The sequence below is a fragment of the Aotus nancymaae genome, unplaced genomic scaffold (genome assembly GCF_030222135.1).
Source record: "Aotus nancymaae isolate 86718 unplaced genomic scaffold, 86718_ANA_hifiasm-v0.15.2.pri h1tg000088l, whole genome shotgun sequence".
NCBI classification, from domain to species: domain Eukaryota; kingdom Metazoa; phylum Chordata; class Mammalia; order Primates; family Aotidae; genus Aotus; species Aotus nancymaae.
In genome coordinates, this window is record NW_026988503.1 from 13,290,930 (window position 1) to 13,311,285 (window position 20,356).

The 20,356-nt window shown below is 39.8% G+C and overlaps 1 protein-coding gene across 5 annotated transcripts in view; it reads right to left on the reverse strand.

The window, feature by feature from the left end:
* The window catches only part of KLF12 (KLF transcription factor 12), a 462,415-nt gene that overhangs the window by 123,784 nt on the left and 318,275 nt on the right, over positions 1–20,356 (reverse strand). For all 5 annotated transcript variants that reach the window (XM_064369123.1, XM_012442844.2, XM_012442847.2 and 2 more), the window contains one exon: positions 11,579–11,714. In XM_064369123.1, the coding sequence (XP_064225193.1) occupies positions 11,579–11,714 (136 nt within the window). The remainder of the gene's footprint in view (positions 1–11,578; positions 11,715–20,356) is intronic.

A 20,356-nucleotide genomic window follows, 5' to 3' on the forward strand; every position in this document is an offset into this window, starting at 1 on the left:
ACTATCAAACTTTAAGTGGCTCATCAATTCTATCCATGGTGTAATTTTGGAATCCCTTACTTATAAAACAAAAATAAAAACAAAACCTTTAGTTCTCAAAAGTTTGTTCTATTTTTTAAACTGATGACCAAGAAGTAATAAATTCATATTAGAATGAGGCATGGAGGTTTAAACAATAAATCAACACTCAACCCAATAGTTTCCAAGTGGTTAGGTAGGCTTAAAAAAAGTCTGTTTGTACCTGTATCAGAAGACATTCGATTCGTTTGGGGGTGTGTTTAGCATTAGGTGTACAATATAAAATGCCAACCACAGAAATGAGAGACATAAATCAACTCTCAAAACAGCAACATCTGTGTAGTATTTTTCATACACGTCTTTTAATGATTAAGAAGATTCATGCACAAAAACATTCTCAGGATAAATTCTCACTTGGAACTAAAGTTGCATCAGTTTTTAGGGAAAAAAGTACCTAATGGCTGCTAGAAGATATAATAGTTATATATTAAAACTTTCCAGTGTAATAGTTATTTTTGATTTATCAGTAGATATTTAACATAATATTGAAAAAAAAATAAGATGTGCTTGGAAAAAAAATCACCTATGTATTTATTTATTTGAGACAGAGCTTTGCTCTTGTTGCCCAGGCTGGAGCGCAATGGCGTGATCTAGGCTCACCGCAACCTCTGCCTCCTGGGTTCAAGCAATTCTCCTATCTCAGCCTCCCGAGTAGCTAGGGTTACAGGCATGCACCACCACGTCCGGCTAATTTTTATATTTTTAACAGAGATAAGGTTTCTCCATGTTGGTCAGGCTGGTCTCGAACTCCCGACCTCAGGTGATCCGCCTGCCTCGGCCTCCCAAAGTGCTAGGATTACAGGTGTGAGCCACCACGCCTGGCCTATTATTTAATTTTTATAATCAACCTTTATATCAGATTTAGGGGTGACAATGTGCAGGTCTGTTACATGGGTATATTGTGTGATGCTAAGGTTTAGGGTACAATTGATTCTATCACCCAAGTACTAAGCATAGTGCTAAATAGTTAGTTATCCAACCCTGGCCCTCCTTCCCCCTCCAGTAGTTCCCAGTGTCTATTGCTGCCATCTTTACGTCCATGAGTACCCACTATTTAGTTCCCACTTACAAGTGAGAGCATGTGGTATTGGGTTTTCTGTTTCTGTGTTAATTGGCTTAGGATAATGGCCTCCAGCTGCATCCATGTTGCTGCAGCAGACACAATTTCATTCTTTTTTATGGCTGCATAATATTCCATGGGATATATGTAACAGGAGAAAGAATAAACTGATACAAACACAAACTGGCATTATAACCAATGGCAACATGCACAATGATATGGACATCTTAGAATTTTTGGCAAACAATTAAAATATTTCTCAGAACAAATACCTGTATGTGTATATAACTAGATTTCAAAAAACTATGCCTAAAACAAGTACAAAGCAGACAAAGGTTTTGAAAGAAAAATTTGCTCTGTATTTTTTTTTTTGATTAAACAAGTATTTACAGATTCCCTTAGAAAAAGAGAATTTTTATAACATTAAGAGGAAAAGCATGAGTAGATAAAGAGACTCAGTTCTGACTTCTCCCTAGGAATTTGATGCTAGACTATCCAGTTGGCCTCTATGAAGTTCAGTGTCTTCTGTAAGTTTAAGGAATTATAATGAATGTTCTTCAGTTGGTCAGTGAAATTGTTCATTTACTCATTGCAGAAAGCTCCCGCCTCAGGCCTCTGCACTTGTTATTCCTTCTGCCTGGAATGCTCTTCCTTTAGCTGTCCACGTGGTTTAACCTCCCACCCTTTCAAATCTCTCCTAAAATGTAATTTTATCAGAGTTCTTCCCCAAACACCTTACATGACATAGCAAACCCTGCCTGCCACCTCCACCCTTCCCAGTCCCCATATCCTGCTTGCTTCACCACAGCACTTACCTTCTCCAGGGACAGAAGAATCAAATGCTTATTATAGAATCTTACGCTTATTATATAGAGTCATATGCTTACTGTCTGTCTCCTCCTACCCCCTCCGCTAGAATATTAAATACCACAAGATCAGTGATTTTTGTCTATTTTATCCAATGCTTTTTTAGTGTTTAAAAATAGTGTCTGATGGATACAGTGCTAGCTCTGGAGATACAAAGGTTAGGACATGTTATCTGCCCTCTGAGCAGCCCAACATACTGGAGAGTCTCTCACACACACACACGCGCGCGCGCGCACACACACACACACACGCTTTGTACCATAAATTCCTGTGTCCGAGGAGGCTGTGGACACCTAAGTAACACAAGTCATATCCATGAGGATGTCAATGGCACACTCTGGGCTGTACAATCTGTATAACCATACCCAGTTTCCTTGACACAGAGTTGATCATGCCATTTCCACTTAAAACCCACCAGTGGGCCGGGTTCATATCGTCTAAAGAATAAACTCATCCTTCCTGGTCCCATCCTGACCAAGCTCTCCAAGCAGCTGCATCTCCTGCCTCACCTCCTCACTCACTGTGCACCAGTCATTATGACCTGATACACTCCTCCACATGCCAACGCTCCTCCTGTTCCAATCAGAGTTACATGTTACCACCTCTGTTCTCACGGTAGCACTTAATATTTTTAACCCATGAGACTTCAGTCCATCCCACAAAGCTTAACTCTAAGCTCCTCACATTCAGAACCCTGAGTCATTCATTCTGTATCTCCAGCATGTAACCAAGAGTTGAATAAATGAATTAATGACTCTTTGAAAGAATATATGACTTAATGTTGACAATTCATGAAACAATTCAAGTATTAAGTGATTAGCCAGTTTTTTTAAATTGAAGAGGGACCAACACTGTCCCACTGCAGCATATAAAAAGGACTATGTATGGGCATATGGTCTCTTTCTGGCTCCTAAACTCCCAGGGACTGAGTTACTAAGTGATAACTATTTTTAATTTTTTAAAGCTTAGAAGACTGCTGGGATGATAATGGCAAAGCATATACTTTAGGTTTTATCTACAGTCATTCACAGTCAATCAAAGCTTTTTCTGACCTCCTTCAAAAAAGAGCAATCTAACAGCATTTATCTCCCCCGGCAAGAATGAATGCCTCCCTGATTTGCCCATCAGCAGCATCACAACAGGCATGACATTTAGTCACTAACAGACAGCTGACTTCCACCTAAATATCTGAGTCAAAGAATATTTCTTTGGTATTCTCTGAAGTGAGGATGTAAAGGTGTCCCAAAGCTACTAGGCTTGCTAAATAAAAATGTAGCATCTTTTAATGTGCCAGGATTATCGGAGGCATCTAAGAGCAAAATTGAAATAATTTAACGCTAAAATTCGAGACCAAATACATGAGCTTTCTTGGGTTTTTTCTCAGAACACAATCAACGCAGCTGACTTAATTCTTGTCAGCAGAGAAGAGATGTGGCCCAAACATTCTCAAATCTTTTCATCAAGGGGTGTAAAGTAAGTTGACTCAGTACCCTTTTAACTCTCAGACAACTTTTTCTTTTATAGATTAGCAGAAAGCAATTCTAAAGGGATGTTCATTTTGGGGGCTTGGGAATGTCGGCATATATGCTGATACTAAAACCTGGAACCATATTTTTCCCAAGATTTTCTTTGAATAATAGTAACAGTAAAGATTATCTTAAAACATGCTAATATTTTGCATTTTATTTCTTTACATTTCAATATAATGTTGAGATTGATAGCTGAATTTTTTATATATATATCAAAGAATGTATTTGATATAATTATTTCTCCCTAAACCAAATTATATTAAAGTAAAAATGGCTTTGAAGACTAGAAGTTTTGAAATTGATGCTGGGCATAGTGGGTCATGCCTACAATCCCAACACTTTGGGAGGCCGAGGCCGGAGGATCACTTGAGCCCAGGAGTTCAAGACCGGCCTGAGCAACATGGCGGAACTCTGTCTCTACTAAAAATATAAAAATTAGCTGTGCGTCATGGCACACACTTGAAGTCTCAGCTGCTAGAAGTCTGAGTTGGGAGAACTGCTTGAGCCCAGGAGGTTGCAGTGATCCAAGATCATGCCACTGCACTCTAACCTGGGCAACATAGGCCCTGTCTGGAAGGAAGAGAGGGAGGGAAGGAGGGTGGAAGGAAACTGCTCTGTTTTCCAGGATGGAGTGCAGTGGCGTAATCTAGGCTCACTGCAACCTCCACCTCCTGGGTTCAAGTGATTCTTGTGCCTTAACCTCCTAGGCAGCTGGGATTACAGGCACCCACCACCACACCGGGCTAATTTTTGTATATTTGTAGAGACGGGGTTTCGCCAGGGGAAGGCTGGTCTCCAACTCCTGATCTCAAGTGATCCCCCTGCCTTGGCCTCCCAAAGTGTTGAGATTACAGGCCTGAGCCACCACATCCTGCCAGTTTTTTGTCTTTTTTTTTTTTTCTTAGAGATGGAGTCTCGCTCTTGTTGCCCAGGCTGGAGTGCAGTGGTGCAATCTCGGCTCACTGAAACTTCCGCCTCCAGGGTCCAGGCAATTCTCCTGTCTCAGTCTCATGAGTGGCTGGGATTACAGGCACCCACCACCATGCCCAGCTAATTTTTGTATTTTTAGTAGAGATGGAGTTTTACCACGTTGGCCAGGCTGGTCTCAAACTCCTCACCTCAGGTGATCCACCCGCTTTGGCCTCCCAAAGTGCTGGGATTACAGGCGTGAACCACCGTGCTCGGCCTTTCTTCTTTTTTTGAGGGGGGTCCTACTATATTGCCTAGGCTGGTCTTAAACTTCTGGGCTCAACTGACGCTCCTGCCTCAGCCTCAAGTAGCTGGAAATACAGGTGTGCACCGCAGCACCCACCTGCTTTAGAGATTTTAAAGCCACGACATAAAAACAAAGGAAGGAAGCTTCCTCCTCATAAAGAAATGTAGGTTTGTAGTCAGACAACCTTGGGATTGAATATGAACTTGCAAAAAAAAGAAAACCTCTGAGAGCTCTGGGGAGAGAATAAACCTCTCCAGCCCTCTGTTTCTTTATCTGTAGGATACAGACAGTATCATGGGGCAAATTAAATGAAAACTGAGTTTTCATAGAATCTGCCAAAAAGTCACCTCTCAGTAACAATTCTTGTTTTCCCTTTCTTCTTCATCTCTTCTACTATTCTCTACTGTGATTTAAAAGACATTATCACCATCATACATGAAGAGATTAAGAAAAATAGAAGGGGTGTCAACTAACCGTGCAAGCTTAAAACAAGCTTAAAACAACAAATGGAAATAAAGAAACAAAAACCAACCCCCACCCTAGATTCTTTCTTTGACTGTTAAATACAATTTTCTAAGTTGAGAATTATAACGTTCAAACTAGCAATAAGAGAAGTCTGAGGGAGCAACAGGATATCTTTTTTTTTTTTTTTTTTTTTTTTTTGAGACGGAGTTTCACTCTTGTTACCCAGGCTGGAGTGCAATGGCGCGATCTCAGCTCACTGCAACCTCCGCCTCCTGGGTTCAGGCAATTCTCCTGCCTCAGCCTCCTGAGTAGCTGGGATTAAAGGCACACACCACCGTGCCCAGCTAATTTTTTGTATTTTTAGTAGAGACGGGGTTTCACCATGTTAACCGGGATGGTCTCGATCTCTTGACCTCATGATCCACCCGCCTCGGCCTCCCAAAGTGCTGGGATTACAGGCTTGAGCCACCGCGCCCGGCCGAAGCAACAGGATATCTAACTTGCTACCATATTTGTTCTTTCAAAGAGCATTTACATGAAAAAGTACCAAAGATAAGACTACACATTTCCAGAAATTCACTAGCTGTTTTTCTTTAAGATGATGGGCACTTCATATAAGTCATATAATAACAAAAACAGGGAGAGAATGACAGTGAAGTGTTTTAATTGGCTTATATGTAATTGACAATTAACCATTTTAAAAGAATATCATTTTCATAGGGGCAGATATCAGGGATGCTAACATCCCTGAGTACTAATACTATCAACTGAGCATTATAATCAAAACCAGAGACAGTAGACTACTCCTCAGATACGGAGTATATTAAACAGTAACACGTAATTCATCAATTCTGCAAGGACTAATTCTGGGAAACTGGCATATCTCCTTAGCATCTTATATCTTTTCCTTCACCTTTCACCCCACCCTTCCCCTCTTCAGTCTTACTGAAATTATATCGATGTCCTATAGCTTGTTCCTAGTAAAACAGAAACTCCTCCAGGGAGTGCTCTCTTTCAGATGTTACTAGCTTGAGATTGGTGGAACTTGATTCTTTTACTTGCATTAATAAATGAGCATTATGAATGTTTGGAATTAGAAAGAGGAAAAAGGGGTACAAAAATTAGAGGCTCTGGATAGCAAAGCTAAACTTTACCCATTTAAAAGACATCATTATTTTGCCTAGGATTAAAGTTAATTATAATAATTTGCTCTTGTCATGTGCCTCTACCTTTCTTTCTCCTAACACTTATTTCATAGTTATGTTTGTCAAGTTGTTAAGGGTAATGATCCTATTTTATCATCAAGGAGGGGGAAAAAAAAACCAAGACCAAAATGAAACAGATGTTCTAAAAACTGCGGGAAGTTGGCTTTGTCAGATCACTGAATACATGATTTTTGACTTAGTATCTATACAATTGAGATAGAAAAAAGGCAGAGCCCCCGACTGTGGGTCTCTTTGTGGCTGCTTCTTCCAATATATCTAAAGTCACTGATGCTGAGAGGATAAATGAGAGTCGAGTTAATTAACGGAAATGGTTGAAGTGATCAGTTCAAGCACACAGTTTAGTAGACTCACTGCATAAATCTATGTAAACAGAGGCTGACTCAGGTTGCTGCGGTAGCCACTAAGCACTGGTCTTTTTAATTTGAATACAGGCATATCTGAATATTTGTGGTGGTGGGTGGGGTGGGTAGATGCATCTTGGTTAACAATTTCTGCATATCAAATCAAAGGGAACATTTTTAAAAGTTCATTTTAAAAACCAGTAAAATGCATAGCACTAAACATTGAGGAAAAATAATTTACTAGCTCAGAAATGTTCATGCTATATAAATACAGTAATGTCGATAAAGTAAGGCACCAAATTAAAAACCCAAACTTGAACAGTTATTGCATGAGGCAAGACTATGAGCAAGAACAGGCGGGAGCCAAGAGCTTCCGTTAGATATTTACCTGTGCTTTAGCATCTTGTCAGAGGCCTACAACAGAAAGGCTGGCCCAGGGCAAGGCAATTCCAGCCTCTCTGCCGTCAATCTTCCTTCATATCCCTTTCCCTTCTCATGTTCCTCTTCCCTTCCCTGATACTCTACTGGTGGCCAAGGAAATAAGAGGCAAACCTTAGACTCCTTCTTAGACCATGGCTCCTTTGGTCTTTAATTGTAAAGACAAATGTGAATTAGTTGCCCAGAGTTTCTAAAGTGTGCTGCCTGTACTTACAGGAAACTTTTAATTTTACCACCTCCCTGCCTGGAGTCATCCTTCTCAACCTAACTCTCTTAGAAAAGTTCTTCGAGTACAGGAGATAGAGAGATCCACAGATGTCCTCTGAAATGTTTTCATTTTTTACATGCTAATCTGATATTTTATCCTTTTGTTATTTAAAACATTACGTTTAATGATCATATTATAATGAAATGTTTGGGACTTTTTTGTTGTTGACAGCCTTTGAGTTTACAGAAGTCATCAAGATACGAAAGACAATCAGAAAAAGAGGAAAGAGAGATAATAGTGAAATAGTCATATATGTTAATGAATGAGGGTAAACTAACAGAAAAACAGAAAGATAAGTTCATAATTGTACACACTGAAAGTTAACTTTGAGTAAACCTATGTACAGAATTTTTAAAATTTTTACATTTTACTTAATAAAATTTTATATATTTATTGACTTCCCTCACCACTTCTGTCACTTGACCTACGTATAGAATTTTTAAAAATTCTATAACAATTATATATTTATTTCAGAATACAATTTTAATGCATTACTATTAATCTTCAAAGATCTGTATATCTACATTTAAGAGGTCTCTGTAGAATATTCTTTTTGCTTCACTGCACACCTCCCAGTGTTTACACATGCACATTGAGTCTTGAATGATGTCTCATTAAGTATTGATGGGTCCTGGTATTCTAGGGCTCCCAGTTGTTAGCTCTGTGTATTCTTTACTAAATCAATACAACTTTTGTAATAATAACAAAGACAGGCATTTGCACTCTTATATAAAACACTGTGACTTGAAAATGTGTAGGCTGGGCGTGGAGGTTCACGCCTGTAATTCCAGCAGTTTGGGAGGCTGAGGTGGGTGGATCACTTAAGGTGAGGAGTTCAAGACCAGTCTGGCCAACATGGTGAAACTGTGTCTCTACAAAAAAATACAAAAATTAGCTAGGCATGGTGGCAGGTGCCTGTAATCCTAGTACAGGGGAGGCTGAGGCAGGAGAATCACTAGAACCTGGGAAGCGGAGGGTGCAGTGACCCTAGATGGCGCCAGTGCACTACAGCCTGGGTGACAGAGCGAGACTCCATCATAAAAAAAAAAAAAAAAGAAAAAACAAAAACAAATCAGAAGGGCTATGTTGAAAATTAAGCTTCAGTTCCTAAGTTTCTATTAAATAGTTACATATTAAAATATACTAATATATAATAAGCACATAATATTAAAAGCACAAAAATAGTTATATTTAAGAAGTCAATATAACTATTAGCTATATAAGCCCCAAATGGAGTAAGCATACTTTAGATTTTAGTCACCACAGTTCCAAACTTTAAAGTTTAATTTAAAAGAAATGCATATATCTATAAACACACACACACACTCTCACATAAATTAAATATACATTAGAATGATGCAGAAAAACAATGTGATTGAAATGTCTGTGAAACTTATTTATCTCAGAATTGAAACTTATCATCATTTAGTCTAAATAAACAGATGAGAACACAGACTCCTCAATTTTAGGATTTAGTTCACACAAAATCAGAATCACTGTGCTGACTGCGGTGAGTCAGGGATGAGGAAGATCTCAGCAACCTCTTGGATTCAGTGTCTATACTGGATCAAGTTAACATTTGCATTGGAGAAATGAAGTTATTTGAACAAAACAAGTAAGAGATAAACAATTTTTTTTTTCTTTCTCTCTTTCTCTCTTCTTTTTTGAGAAGGAGTCTCACCCTGTTGTCCAGGCTGGAGTGCAGTGGTGTTATTATCTCAGCTCACTGCAACCTTCGCAAACAATTCTCCTGCCTCAGCTTCCCGAGTAGCTGGGATTACAGGTGTCCACCACCAGGCTCAGCTAATTTTTGTAGTTTTAGTAGAGATAGGGTTTCACTATATTGGCCAAGCTGATCTCAAACTCCTGACTTCATGATCTATGATCGGCCCACGTTGGCCTTCCAAAGTGCTAGGATTACAGGTGTGCAAACAATGTTTTTATAAGTGCTCAAGTAGAATCATACTACTGGTAACAGATTTATAGGCACTCTAGAAAAAGATGTTTTTGGAGTTGAAAGTTCTAAACTTTGCCTTGTTACCATTTATCATATGACTAAAAAAGTCATTAACCTCTGATCCTTAACATCTTCATTTGTAAAATTAGAATAATGACACTTGCTGCATTTATATTTCCTCATGGTTATAAACTTAAAATTACTACACTAGTACTATTACTATTAGTACTATAATTACTAATTCCTTCTATTATCACTAATAATACTAATTCTGTCAATAACTGAAGCTCTCTATGTGCCAAAACTTTGTGACTTACTTTTCATACCTTGTATCTATATCAAAACCCTCTGAGTAGTCTTGTCAGGTAACTATTCTGATTTTCTTCTTACAGACATCTCAGGGTGATTAAATAACTTGCCAGAAGTCACACAGCTATTACGAGCTTGCATGGAAATTTGTTCATTTCAGATCCATTATATCTTGTTTTCTCTGATATATTACATGTATATTCATACACAATATCAACACATAATACATATTTCTATAACATATATATAGTATTCATTTTATATACACAGAGACATACACTTATGCTGTGAATTCTGAAATGCCATACCAAGGTTCTCTTTTATTTTTATTTTATGTTTTTAATTTCAAAGCCTAATGCATAAAACAAAGTAGGTATTTAGTCAACATTTGGGAAAAATAATATAAGAGAGGTAACTAAGTCCCAGCACTTTGGGAGGCCGAGGCGGGTGGATCACGAGGTCAAGAGATCGAGACCATCCTGGTCAACATTGTGAAACCCCGTCTCTACTAATACAAAAAAAATTAGCTGGGCATGGTGGCGCGTGCCTGTAATCCCAGCTACTCGAGAGGCTGAGGCAGGAGACTTGCCTGAACCCAGGAGGCGGAGGTTGCGGTGAGCCGAGATCGCGCCATTGCACTCCAGCCTGGGTAACGAGAGCGAAACTCCGTCTCAAAAAAAAAAAAAAAAAAAGAGAGGTAACTAAGATAATTTTGATTGAACTGTTCATTAACAAGTGTGTCAGCAGTAACAGTGGCTAAACCCTCTTCATCTTCAAGATTATGTTATTAAAAATTACTCTAGAAGACACATATTGCATGACACTACTTATATGTGGAAGATTTTTTACAAAGTTAAATCCATAGGAACAGAGAGGAATGGTGGTTGCCAGAGGCTGGGGTGTCAGAGAAAAGAGGAGATACCGGTCAAAGGGTACAAACTTGCAGCTATAAGAATAAATTCTGAGGACTCGTATACAGCATGGTGACTATAGTTAATAATACTATACTGTATACTTGAAATCTGAAATTTGCTAAGAGTGTGGAACTTATGCATTCTCACCCACAAAAAAGGTAACTATGTGAGGTGATAAATGTGTTAATTAACTTAATTATGGTAAACATTTCACTGTGTATATGTATATTAGATCAGCACATATACTTTAAATATATAAAGTTTAATTTGTCAGTTATACCTCAATAAAGCTGAAGAAACTTACTCTATGAAACAAACATATCCAGATTTTTTTTCAATAGGTTCAATTCTAGATATAAAGTTGACAATGATAGAAAAGCAGCTATTCTCAATAAATGGGGGCTGACATCTAACCCTATGGTCCAGGTAAAAGGAGACAGAAAAGATCCATTTTAAAATCACATACGATTCCTACTTTTCAAGGGATGAACATATTATCTTCCAAATTTAAATCTTCTAAAAAGCTATTCTGTAATTTCCTGTCAAAACAAGATAGCAATACTTGCCATATTTCCCTTGACTGTGTAATAATAATGATGATGATAATCATATAGTGACATTCAAAAAGAACAATTTTTTTTTTTGCAGAGTTAAGGAGAAGGGCGAGGGAGGTATTAGAAAAGATGCACAGAGGTCTTATATCTTATCAAAGCATGAATTTCCAACTCTTTCAAACACTCTATTCTCTGCCCTAATCTCCCAAAGAGCATCCGGCTCAATGAAAATCTTCTGACATTCGTGCCAGTTCACAGCTAGAATGACATGGCTGGGGGACAGGAGACGCTGCAGTTTCCATTATCCATTGAACACCTTGGCAATTCTTATTTCATCCTGTGAATGTGATACTTACTCTTGTACTGCTCTGGCTATGGAAAGGGCCGTAGATCCAGTTTCATTAACGCTATCTAAGGTCACATTTGGCAGGTCATCATCATCACTGTCACTTTTACTTTGTCTGGGAGATAGGCCTCGGGGGTCCATTTGTGCTGGGGAAAAAAGGCATATATAATGAATTAAAATCAGTGCACAGAAAGTTAACCTTGTCCTGGACCAACATCAAGCATGGAACTTCTCTTCTGTGTGTATCACGCAAATGGAATTCTCTAGACATCACAGGAATTAGTGACAGCTCCACGTTTTATGTTCTGAGTACTTAGTGATTCTTTTCACCTTCATTGGATTTACAATACCTACACCAGCTCTCAAGAGTTTCAGGGTATAATTATAGAGTAGAAACTATAAAATTCACAATATTACCAACTCCTGAGTGGTCAAAAGCTGATTACGTAGCTCCTGAGCTACCGTTCAACCCTCTGGTTTCTCCTCCTCCTTGCTTCGCTGCCAGAGTTCTGGCCACTTCACTGCTCATTAGCACTCTCCCTGGAAGGTAGAGAGCATGTGGTAAGGGAATATTAGTTGCTTACAGCTCTCCTAATAAGTTAGAAGAAAAGGGTTTGCATGACTAAAAGAAAGTATAGGTATTTTTCCTACTTCAGTGAATCACTGTCTCCAAGTTCTTTACTACCATAAGGCGGGATTTGAAGGCGTAAAAATGACAGAAGTGGTAGCATTTTAGACGTCATGTTTCTCAGTGCTAGACAGTGCTCTTCAACTGTATCCTGATTTTATTTTTCAAAAAGGCATGTCCAGATATGATTCTCCTCCCACCGTGAATCTGCCAAAGCAAGAAACGGCACAATCTTCCGACCTCTGTTGACCAAGACTGTCAGATCCTTTCAAATGAAAGGATTACTGTTAACATATGTTAACACATGTTTTTAAAAATTAGATTTCATTTCCATCTCCTTTTCCCTATGAACAGATTTAGCAACCACTGCCCAGAATTTCTATCAGCCTTCACCTCAAGCACAAACTAGGCACACCTTTTCAATCAAAAGAAACGCATGAGCTACACAACCACACTGTTAAATCGTATGGCTGCCTAAGATTTCTAAAACCACCACTGCTTGCCAGGGAAAGCAAAATGCAGGTGACATCATGGTCACAGTGACATTTGGGTACATTTTATAATTTTATTTTTTTGTCTTAAATTACTTTTTTTGTTACTATGTATCATACATTATACAGAACCACATGGAATTGCTGAGAATGCACCATTTTTACCCACGAAATGGCAACTTCTGATGATTGTGTTTGATATTTACAATCTGGCTAGAAAAATTATACCTAGACAGTTTCAACATATTTCAACATATTGCTAACTACACTTGGTTAGGAAAGAACTTGTATCTAGTGAACCTAGTGTGCACCAGTGTATTTGACATACATCCTGCCTATAAATATAAACATACCAAAATGTGCTTTGCACAATGGAAGTGTTTGGTAAATAATAAATTTAAAAGAAAATAATTCAAATAATCTAAAGTAGTTGTCCTCAACCAAAAGCAAATTTGCCTCCCAAGAGACACCTGCCAATATCCAGAGACATCATTACTGTTTGTCACAACTTGGGGGGGGTAGGGAGGGTGCCCCTGGCATCTAGTGGGCAGAGGCTAAGAATGTTGCTAGACATTCCACCATGCACATGACAGTCAGCCCCTCACAGTAAAGAGTGAACCAGTCCAAAATGGCAGCAGTACCCAGGCTGAGGAACCGATCTAGGGATTTAAGTGTTTGGACATATAAAAGGTGTCACACTTTATGACTTTCAATTCCTTTGTAACTATGCTCTCACTTCAACACTGCTAACAAGGAAACTGTCACACATCAGATTATCCATATTTTCTGGCCTTGCCTTAAAAAAAAATTCACTGTCACGTGACTGTACCTCCTCCAATGTCAGGAATTAGGCAGTAATATTTAGTAAGAGCTTTTGAATATTTTCTTTGAACCACGAGCTATGGGACAAAAAGATTATTTTCCATCTGCTCTCTGGAGGAGATCCACTAGAAGAGGGATATTAGAGAAACTGTGGGGCAAAGCAACCAGTTCCATCACCATCTGATAACAGAGAGCTTGACAACTCAGTCACTCGAAGGGCACTTGAAGGAACCATCACATTTAAGATTAATTTTGGCTGTAGGCAACAGAAATTGGCTCAGGCTAACATATAAAGGAATGTGCTGGAAAGATAATGAGCAGCGCACAGAATGGAAGGTCAAAATGAACAACCAACGCTAAAGGAACGTTCGATCCAGGAATGACACAGTCATTTCAGCTAGGAATTCACAGATAGTTTCTTTTTGGGCAATCCTGTTCTAGAATGATTCATTTAACAGCCTTTTGCAACTATTCAAAGCCAGCCAAAAAAAAAAAAAGAATATCAGATCTATCTAAGCTTCCAAATCACCTATTGTGTGGTGTTCTGTACACCTGTAAATGTCAACAATTTAACATTTTAAGTTGTTGAAACATCATGGGCTATGACGCCTTTGCCAAGATACCAAATTTGCAAATAGCCAAGAAAAAAGAAAATATTCTGATAGTCCCATTTTGTCCAAGACAACTAGAGCTCTTATAGTAAGTAATACAACTCAAGGAAGATAGAGGCAGTTAACCATGAGCAATCTGGCTCTGAAAGTTAAAGTCTGATTGTATGAAAGATTCCAAAATCTTGTGTGAGAGTTGTTCCATGATCATCCAATTATGTTATGTTTATATCTTAATGAAAGTTTAAAATATGTTAAATATGATATCTTTTGATGTACTTTTCAGGAGCATAATTGAGGATTTCTTTGCAATATTTTCAATAAATATTATGAAATACATCTGCTACCATCATGCTGCAAAACTCTTTTTACCCGTACCTTCAGCCAAGCTGAGGAAGTAATTAGAAAGGCTTTTCAAAATCTGCATTGCTGATTAGGTCAGATGATTAGCTTATCTACATACTTGCATAATTCCACTCTATTTTTATTAAATGTAGAATAGGGACATCAACCCTAGTTAACCTCCATTAGTCTTTGAACATCTCAGCCTATTTAGGAAGGACTGATTCTCTGGGGTGCCCATTTAGAGACAAAAGGAAGTTACCTGGACACCAGAAACAAAAAAATATCAACTTCTGTAAGTAAGAGAACAGGAGATGATCTATAAACACCTGAAAAGAATTTATACTTTAGATTTTACTGCTTTCTAATGAAAAAGGGATCAGACAGTTTTGGGTATCCAAGTTCACTGCTGGTAGAGGTGTCATTCCTCGGAGTTGGAGGTGTTCTGGAATCCTATGTGAGTTTCATTCCACGTGTCAAAATCCTGGGGAGAAAACATCAGAATCCCAACACCTGAAGTTGAACTGATTTACTTTGATTCAAATATTCACCTATGGTAGATTGTTACTATAAAGATGCCTCCAGGAAACCATGTCTGCCTGTATCCACGCTCTTATGTGGCCACTTCTCAACAATGACTCTGGGCTTGGCTCTAAGACTTGATGCGACCAATGGGACATTAGCAAATGTGACACAAGCAGAGGCTTGAAAAGTTCTTGCACCTTGGGTTTCCCCTTTGCTCTTGCTGTTTTTAGAACCCAGTCACCCTGCGAAGAAGCCCAGGTGAGCCTGTAAGAGGCACGCTGGTCACTGGCAGCCAATCCCACTGCAAGCCACGTGAAGTGAGCCATTTTAGACTCACCAGCTACGTTACAGCTGCCAGATAACTGCAGCTCTGAGTGACCCCAGGTGAGACCTGCTTGAAAACCTCTTGGCTAAACCCATGCCACATTTCTGACTCACAGAATTTTGAGCAAATAAAACACCTGCTGTTTTAGGCTGGGTGCAGTGGCTCACACCACTGTAATCCCAGCACCTTAGGAGGCTGAGGCAGGAGGACTGCTTGAGCCCAGGAGTTTGAGACCAGCCCAGACAACATAGTGAGACCCTGTCTCTACAAGAAATTTAAAAAATTTGCAAAGTGATGCACACCTGTACTCCCAGCTACTTGGGAGGCTGAGATGGGAGGATCACTGGAGCCCAGGAGGTTGAGGCTGCAGTGAGCTATGATTGCACCACTGCACTCCAGGCCTGGGCAACAAAGTGAGACCTTGTCTCAAAACAACAACAACAACAAAAAGAAAAAGAAAATGAAAAAGACAAGACTTACTATTTTATTCTACTACAATTTAGGGTGACTTGCAGGGCAGCAATATAAAGTCAGTGCACCAGGTTACTTGCCCAGCTCCTTCTAGAGATCTCCTAGCAATGATGTGGATGAACTACAAGTACAATTACAGTCTCAACAATACTGAACTGAATTAAGTTTGGCCTAAAGCTGCCTCTATACACGTTTTAAGTTTGGCTTAAAGTTTCTTTTGTACATGGTGAGCTGTGACCTAACTTGATGTGTAAACAGACGCAACAAGTAGCCGAGTTTCCGTCTATCAAAGGTGGCCAACTGCTGAAACCAGATTCAATTAAGGCACATTCTGGGTTCTAACCAATGGAGCTGTCTCTGTACCTCACTTCCACTTTCTGTACGTCACCTCGTTTTCTCTGGCTATAAATATAATCTGCACATGCAGTAGGCTGAAGCATTCTGAACATTTTTGGTCCAGTCCGTTGTCTGATTCCAGAATCAAATTAAGGCCAATTAAGATCTGCAAAATTAGATTTGCTTTCTTTTAACAATATTATTCTTTGTCCTCTTCCCAAGAGCCAACCTTGTTTTAGTGACATAAAAGCTGCCTACTGCATTCTACGTCATTTACTTTTCAATGCAAAATATTCAAATGTATGTACGGGCATTTTGGCTTTTGGGGTATCTTTTTTGACCCTTCAGTACTGTGCAGCTAAGGTTCTTCTTGGGTCCTATGGGGCCATCTGGTTATGATGAACGATACTTATTTATGTATTTATTTATTTATATTTAAAATTTTTTTTTTTTAGATGGAGTCTCACTCTGTCACCTAGGCTGGAGTGCAGTGGCACAATCTCGGCTCGCTGCAACCTCTGCCTCCCAGGTTCAAGCGATTCTCCTGCCTCAGCCTTCCAAGCAGCTGGGACTACAGGCGTGAGCCACTGTGCCAACTGAACAGCACTTTTGAGGTCTTCTCCTTAGCTCAGACTTGATGGGATGCTCATATGGGTCGGTTCTCCATGGTGTCGGTCACTCAAAGGTATATTTCATGTCTGGTTCTCTTCAACTCTCATGAGACACTTAAACTCTGCTTGTTTCCTCCCCTCATGTAACAGTAGAAGGACACGGATGCAGGGGCACTAATTCACTCTCACCTCCCCTCACCCCAGCCTGCGCGCTGTCAAAAGACCAAACACTCTTCTAACTTCTGTTGAAGTAAACTTGCCTATGCAGCCACTCCTAAGGAAAAGGACATTCTTCTGTAAGTTGCAATATTAAATGCGTACAACACAGCAATCTACGAACATATATGAGAGCCGACAGAGTAACATTTCCTAACAGGAATGAATCCCAGAAGCAGATACCGAATCCTTTCACCGCCACACGTCAGGGCTGGAGAAGAGAGGGCCACACACGGACAGAAGGTGTGAGGTGGCTGCCCAGGCAGGGGCCACAGGGCTGTGGGCCTCTTTTCTCCCTCTTTCAGCCACTGACAGGCTCCCTGCTACCTGCGGATGCCCTAACTGCTCGCCCTGCCAAGACTGAAACATGTCCCAGTTACAGAAACCCCGGCTTCCAGGAGAGCTGGTGCTTTATTCTAGAAAGGAGGGCAGTGGGGGAGTACCACAACAAAGGGAAAAATGAATGTTTGGGGAGGAACGTTTAGGGGGAAAATGCATAGTATCAGTGTGTAGAAGAATCCTCCTCCAACACATTCTATGCAGAAATTGTTCCAGGCAAGGAGGATCATGAAGCTTCTTTAAGATAAAAACATGGCTCTGGCTTCAGGGAGCATGGGATGACTTCTGGCCCTGTCACTTGCAAGCATCTGACCTTGGGCAATGATTTCGCATCGGGAATCTTCAGTTTCTTCTCCTGCCACTGCTGCTCTAAGGAGTAAAGAAGATAATACATGCAAAGCATTTAGTCCTGGCTCTGCACTTAGTAGCCAATATCATTCTGTTTTACCCTGAAAGTAAATTTACTGCTTCTTCACTCATTCCCTTATATAACGCTCCTTCCAAATCTCTCACCCTCTCCTAGACTATTCAAATTAGGCAGTTTTCTTTTTACATGTACCTAAACTGAAAACACCATTACAGAGGCAGAGCACATACTGGGTAATATATAAAACGACTACTTCTCTACATCACTTATATATTTAGTCAGCAGATATTTACTGAACACCTACGAGGTAGCAAGCCGTCTTCTAGTTGCTGGAGAAAGAAGAGTGAACAAAGCAGATTAAAATTCCTGCTCTTGCGTTGCAGATACAGATCACGAACAAAAAAGAAAAAGATATACAGTAAGTGCCATATAGAAAAATGAAGCAGGGAAGGTGGATGGGGTTATTTAGTGGCAGGTGGACAATTTTTGAGATGGTGGCCAGGAAAGGCCAGATGGAGAAGATGATATTTGAGCGAGGGCTTGAAGGAATTGAGTGAGAGAAGCTTGCAGGTGAGGGTTTTGGTTTTTGTGTGTGGGATGAGGGGCATTCCAGGCAGAGCAAACAACAGGTGCAAAGGTGATCAGGTAGGAATGAGTTTCATGTGCCTGAGGACCTGCAAGGAAGCTGTGGCTGGAACCAATACAGGGAACTGGATGAGGACAGAGAGAGGCAGAGGAGGGCATGTACAGCACAGAGGGCCTTGGAGGGCGACATAGGCTTTTGAATTTTGCTTTGAGTGAGAAGGGAAGTCGTTGGAGGGTACTGAGCAGAAGGATGACATGATACAAAATTGTGTCATTTGATAAGGATCCCCCTGGCTATCTGTGCCTGGAGCATAGGGGGATATAGATGAAGCCACATACATAGGAATCATCTATGACATTAATATTCTTTAAAAACAGCACAAGCTTTTTATCTCTTTGGTGGCCTCATGCTGGCTGCACCACAGTCAATTAAAACTCAGGACTTTGTTACATCAAGGTCTATGTGGCGTGTCCTTCCTAATATATTTGTGCAACTGATATTCTGACTTCATTTGATTTCAGAATATCAGTTGTTCAAATAGATTGCTTATTTTTCTAGCACATCAAGACAGTGAGAGAAACATTCATGAGTAAATAAAGCTTGAATCAAAGGATGGTGAACTCCAAGGTTACAACTAGCTCTCCAGGGTCCCATTTTGCTTACTAATGTTTCAAAGAGGCCTTGTTTCTCGTTTCCTTTACTTTTGCTACTGCTAATGCCTCTACAGAGCAGCAACTGTGATGGCCATATAACCCCAAATGACGATTTAAAACTTCAATCAATTATGTAAATCTTGGGATGTTGGTACTGTGTAGATATAATATGCAATTTACTCATTTTTCCCCCAATTCTTGTCTGTGCACTTGACAGTGTAATGGCTTCTGCTATCATTATATTAAAAAATAACCTCATAATGTTCTTATAATTCCCTAATGCAAGGTCCACTTCTCAGTTGTAACGCTGCTGGACCTCTTTACAGTTTTCGAGACTGTTGGTTATTCCTTTTCACTTCCATTTCTGGCTTCTTCTTAAAACCTTCTTCTCCCTTGGCCTCAGGGAGGGGCAAACTAAGCCCTGTGGGCCCTGCCACCTGTCTTTGTAAATAAAGTTGTATTCAGTCATGCTCATTTACTTCATATTTGGCACCTTTAGTGCTACAACAGCAGGATCGAGTAGCTGTCACAGAAATTACATGTCTTGTTATACAATACTATCTGGCTTTAGGAAAAGCATTTGATGACTGAAATACATCATTCTCTTGGGTCTCTGTCTCTCTCCGGTTGTCTATCCTTCTAACTTCTTCATCTCCTTTCTGCATACCGCTACGTGTTAGTTGCTGCCCTAGGTTTTGCTACCTACTCTTTTCTTTCTGCCTCTTCATTGGTGAGCTTCTCAGCAATTCCAAAGAATTCCATCACTTTCCCAATTTCAATGACTGTCTCAGAGGGGATGAATACCAAATCAACATTCCCAGCTCTGACCTCTTCCCTCAACACCAGTCTCATTTCCAGCATCGTACTGGCTAGTATTCCTCAAAACTCATTTCAAACGCAAGTCCTATTCTTTCTCCTGGTTTCTGAGTTTCAACTGAGAGATCCTTTTCCCAGTCACCCAGGTTCCAAACTTCCATTCATTTCATTCGAGCCCCTCATTACATCAGTCGCTGAGTGCTCGTGCTTTTACCCACTGCTTTTTTTCTTTGCCCACTGCCTCTCATGGAGTTCCTCGAAGTCCTGTTATACCATACGTTGTCCCATGTAGTATTTCTCTAGTAACTGAATGCATGCAGACTTTCCTTAAGACAGTCCTTACTGAGAAATCCTTGACTTTTTCCCACCATCTACCAAATAAGGTTCAACAGCCCTCCACAACCATCCTGCAACTCATTTTCCATTGGGAACAATGACGAGTCTTATCCCCGAAGCCCCCTGAATCCAGCTTTATCTGGCCATTTCCTTCCATTCACAATTCTGCCAACAACATCTACCCTTCCTACAGAAGGATACCTTCATGCCCTTCTTTTCATTTTCTAACTAAATGCATCTCTCCTTTATAAAGACTCATACTTTGTATTTATATATTTTCATGGCATTTTTGCATTTTCCATTTTGAATTATAGTT